Source organism: Equus przewalskii, chromosome 17 (assembly GCF_037783145.1).
Source record: "Equus przewalskii isolate Varuska chromosome 17, EquPr2, whole genome shotgun sequence".
Classification (NCBI taxonomy): Eukaryota; Metazoa; Chordata; class Mammalia; order Perissodactyla; family Equidae; genus Equus; species Equus przewalskii.
In genome coordinates, this window is record NC_091847.1 from 64,956,254 (window position 1) to 64,961,328 (window position 5,075).

Genomic DNA, 5,075 nt, shown 5'->3' on the forward strand with positions numbered 1-5,075 from the left:
ATAGCTACAGCATCGAGTTTCTTTCTAAGGTGATGAAAATGTTCTGAAATAGACTGTGGTGAAGGTTGTATATATCAGTGATTATCTCAAACCACTGTACGCTTTTAATGGGTGATTTGCACAATATATGAATTAAACCTCAATAAAACTGTTAAAAATACAGTACAGACTAAAGTAAAGTATTGTTATCTCCATAAAGGAGCATGCCCCTTCTTGTCAGGCCTCCCTCTGGAGTGAAAGTTGAGTCAATATGCTATTTGTTGACCTGGGTCTGAGTTTGTTAAAGCTTTAGTTTAATTCAGTTCACTACTGGATTCAATTGTTTTGATGGCACTATTGAGGCTGTGTCTTCACCAGGGTCTTCAGTGTAAGCACGATGAGCTTCCAAAACTGCTTGTTCATCATGTCTGGACAGCTTGTTTTCTAAACTGTGAGAGATCTCTCCTTGCTTTACAGCCTAGAGCCAAATTTTTCTGGTGCCGAGAAATTCTCTTTGCTCTCCAGTTCTGCCCTCGGCCTGCGGAAATCTCTTTTCTCTCTTCCGCCCTGCCCTTGGTCTTTGGAAATCAGCTGAGAGCTCTCTACACCATGTGAAGACAGAGACTGTCTTGGAGGAGTTCACTCTGTTCTTTCACTCCACCACAAGACTTCTGAGTTAAGCTTAGAGTGCCAGGGAGAAAGGGTGGTTCTCTCAGCGATGCCATCCCTCCTCCAATGTTCCTTAGCTGAAAGACTGTCATTTCTGGGAGTTTCCCTCAACTTTCTTTTTCCATCCCTATTTTCAGCACTCAGTAAAGATCAGAGGGACAGAGCTGGCAGTAGTGCAGTTTTGTTCCATGTCTCAGGCTCTGGTGGAATTTAACCTGTCGTGCCAGCCCACATACAGCCATTAGAAATGTCAAGTCAGGCTGGTATCCCCTTATTCCCATCTGTGGACGGTTCCTCTTTCTCCCTCTGTGTCAGTTATAAGGGATCTCTCTTCTTTCTTATGAGGGGCTTGTTACTTTCTGGATTTTAGGTCATTTAGGTTGCTTTGGGTTCTCTGCTCCTTGATAGTTTTTTTTTTTTTTTTTTTTTTTTTTTTTGAGTAATTCAATGTTTACTACACATATGGCATTGGGCCGAAAGATAAATGTGTGCTCACCATACTCACACAGATTGTATTCCATTTCACACAGACGTAGGCAAATGGGGATTAACAAAATCATGCCTTCTGGAAGGTCTCATGTCATTTCCAGCACAATCAGTAAGTAAAGTGGCCTATTGTGAAAAGCTAATCCATTCTCCAGGCCCAGCCAGACCCCAAAATACACCTCTATGATGATCAGATTCAGGGCACTTGGAACACATTAAAAACAGCATACATTTTATTTCAAGCACCCAATAAACATCAGACCTCCAGCGCGCCCTCTCCCTCTGTGAATTCTGCTCATGCAGAAGTGGGTCTCCTGGAAGGAAGTCGTGTCTGCTGAAGGCTCTGTCAGTCAAGAGTCAAGACACAGCAGCCTCAAAGGTACAGAGTTTTGTATCTGACATCATTAACACCAAGACATGGGACATTTTACTTTCAAAGTGAAGGGTGCGTGCTCCACCCTAGCTGTCAATCCAGAAGGAACGCATGTGGAAGGATCCACGTGGACTCGGCACTGATCTTCTCGTACATGATCTACTTCGAGTGAGATGAGAGTCTAACTACAAAACATGCCATTTTCAAAGCACTGGGCATTATTTGAAGTGTGTGAGGATGAAAAGTAGAACTCTACAACTTATCTTAAATGAAAGAGCAAGTTCCGGGAGTTTTTATTGTGTAACAGAACGCGCAAACCCAGGCAGAGAAGTCCCCAAGGAATGACGGGCATGTTTCCCTGTTGTCTGCCCTACGGTCCTTCACCTCTTAAGCACTTACTATATTTCCTTTTAAAGATAGGAGACATTTACTTTGCTCACAAATGCAATCCAAGTGTGAATAAATAAATGTATTATCTCTTAACACCCCCTTCCATGTTCCTTTATATAGAAAAATGTGCTAAATGTCTCTTCACAGCCTGCTGGGCCACAGCTGTCCCACCTATGGTTTTAAAAACAGACTGTAAGTCGATCTTCTGAGATCCTTGCTTGAACTGCAGCTCATTCTGTTGAAGAAATCCTGGGAAGGAAGTCCTATTGATATTGTCGGTAGTCTCCAAAAGGTGAGGACGGTAACTGGGCGGCAGGCAACTGGGAGGGGTCTTCAGCAAACTGAGGACCATTGGGAAACTGTGCAGAGGCAAATCTTGTCAACAAGATACCAGCTCCTTCAATTAAAGCTAGGAGAATGCCACCCACTGCGGCTGACCCGACCATGGCCACTGGTCCATTTCTCGCGGCCAGGATGGCTCCTGTTAAGGCACCACTTGTGATGGAGTTCCAGGGGTCCTCCTTCCCTCTGACCTGAACCATACTGCAGTCGATCATGGAAAACAGACCTCCCCAAACTGCAAAGCTACCTCCCAGCTGGGGAGCTCTGGTTTTAATAGCTGTCAAACTCCCGCGCAGTCTGTGGTTCACTCCCACCGGAGAATTGCGAAAGCCTTTGATTGCTTGAAAGATACCACCACCTATGGTGCCCATCGTAAAGGCCCCACCACAGTCATCCACAATTCGCCAGGGGCACGGCTCCCGAGCGTACTCCTCCATCTTGCCTCCGGCGGCGCAAAGCTCCTTGATAGTTTTTTTAAAAAATCTATGATTATGTAGTTTTTCCAACATTTTGGTTGAAAGGGTGAGAGTAATGGTCTTGCAGCTTCCAACGTCTTAACTGGAAGTAAGACTCCTAGTAAAAGTTGGAAGGAGAAAAGCAAGTTACAAAAAAGTTTTTGAGTCTATACTGAGCATTTTCCAAGCTTTGGCTCCCATAAATGGGCCCTAAATTTCCAAAACCACAAACAAGCAACAAAGTACCTAAGCCTCAGATTTTCCTCATCTCAGGTACTTCTGTCTCCAAAATAGGTTCTCATAATTCCAGCATAATCCTTACCTTAATATATCAGGGCAAGCTATAAATAGGAATGTGGCCATAGCCAAAGGAGGCCCTCAGAATCATGAGTCAACTTATCCAGTCTTCTGCAGTCTCATTGCATCTGTTCAGGACGTATACAAGTGACTTACCTCTGCCAAGAAGTATTCAATAAAGTAGAGATTGAGTCACCTCTCTTGGTTACTGTGGTAAAAGATGATCAGGCCCAACGATGCAATTATAAATAGATCATGGAAGTATGCAACTTTACTTGAGCAAGAAATTCCTTATACACCAAAAGGATAAAATCTTAGGTACCACACAACTCTTTCTATAGCATTCATATAAAATGCTCAACCCATAGACTGAAATCCTCTCATGTAGAAGATTCCTCACGTCTCATTGTCTAAAATGGACTAATAAACATCAGATATTCCTCTATGAACAACAAAAGATCAAACAAGGAACTGAGGTGCCCACTTGTATCCTCACTATGGTGTGTATCCCAAGTATAGGGAGCTCAACTTAATTGTTAGATCGTTAGTAAATCAAAGTGAAAATAACAGTATCCAAGGAATCAATGTGCATTAGAACTAATGACTACTACTACTACTGCTAATGTAACATTTAAGTAATAGTGTGTTCCAGGTACTATTCTAGTTCTTTATGCTTAAGGCTTACCAAAACAAAACAAAACACTGAGTCAGGTACAACTGTTATCCCCATTTTGCAGATGAACAGATTGAGGCAAAATGTGGTCAAGGACTTTGCTCAAGCCACAGATAATGATTTGTTGTATACAGAGTTTGTAGGGAAGAAAATTGAATTATGTTACTATCCAATTGCAATTTAGAGTGATTAACTATACTAATTATTAGACATTATTTATTGTTATAATGCTGATCAAGATCAAGGGTGGCTATCCTGACTATGTACTAAATAGAATCATTTTTTTAACTATTGACTTATATTATGAAACATTCATTCCTTTAGTCTTCCTTCTTCCACATTTATCCATATTCTGAAGCGAAAGAAAAGATGTTGTTTATGGAATATAGACAACCAAAGTAACATAGGTTAAAGCCAAATTGCGCAAACCTTTAAATTTATAATTATCACTCTTAAAGAGAAAAATGCTTGGATTATGCAATATTGCTTTCCTCCTTCTACAATTGTGCTCTTCAAACAATAAAAGAGCCATAAACTAAACAAATCTTTTCCAGTACTGTTTTACATCCATAAACTACATATTGAGAGCCACTTTAATGATGCATAATACTCTATCAACTTGCACTATGCTTGTCAGTGAAAAACACTAGCCCAAATCAGGACTTCCCTAAAGATATGTTCCAATTGACAGAATGCTCCCACTCCCAATCCCTTTGTTGAAAAATATGAATTCCTTTTGGTTGAGACCAGACATGGGTGTGGTGAAAGTAAGGCTGAGAAAAAGCCTTTGGAGAGAAAAGCATTGAGAGATAACTTTAGGTGATTGTTCACAAAGAGCAAACAGATTTACATTTCATATGAAAGATGTTTGAAATAAAAGGGCTGTGATAAGACAAAATAAGATAAAATTTTTAAAAACTATGATCATGTATGTGCATTCCTCTTAATGCAGAGTATTTGCCAATCATTTTAATATCAATCAAGCCTATTTGGAAAATAATACATTTGATTCCATACTGCAAAACCAATTTATTCTAAGGTAAACACTGGGTCAAACATATAATCAAGAATAACAAACAAAAACGTGAGCGCAAACAACAAAACATCCTCCTTTCTAAGCTTCAGTGAATTATATCTTTACCAAAAATCTTCGCAACATATTTACGCAATGATAGGACACAATGAACCACTGGTGAAACTGGATATAAGGCATTAGTCTAAGAAATTGTAGATTTTTCTAAAATGTCTCAACTATAGGCTTCTATTTCTATATTAAGTTTCATAAAATCCAACTCTGAAGGTAGTGTAGTGTCTTAAATCTATATTTATTTCTTGCATGTATTCATTGTATAAGTCTGAGTAATAAAGAGTCTAAAGTAATTATATTTGTGAATATGTTTTCTATGCTCTA

General features: G+C 39.8%; 1 protein-coding gene across 1 annotated transcript; it reads right to left on the bottom strand.

The window, feature by feature from the left end:
* Positions 1–1,349: 1,349 nt before the first annotated feature.
* Positions 1,350–2,693, bottom strand: LOC139076832 (mitochondrial import inner membrane translocase subunit Tim17-A). Its single transcript, XM_070581659.1, has one exon. It carries the CDS (start codon positions 2,674–2,676, stop codon positions 2,161–2,163), a length of 516 nt encoding a protein of 171 aa, XP_070437760.1. The 5' UTR covers positions 2,677–2,693; the 3' UTR covers positions 1,350–2,160.
* Between the last annotated feature and the right edge of the window lie 2,382 nt (positions 2,694–5,075).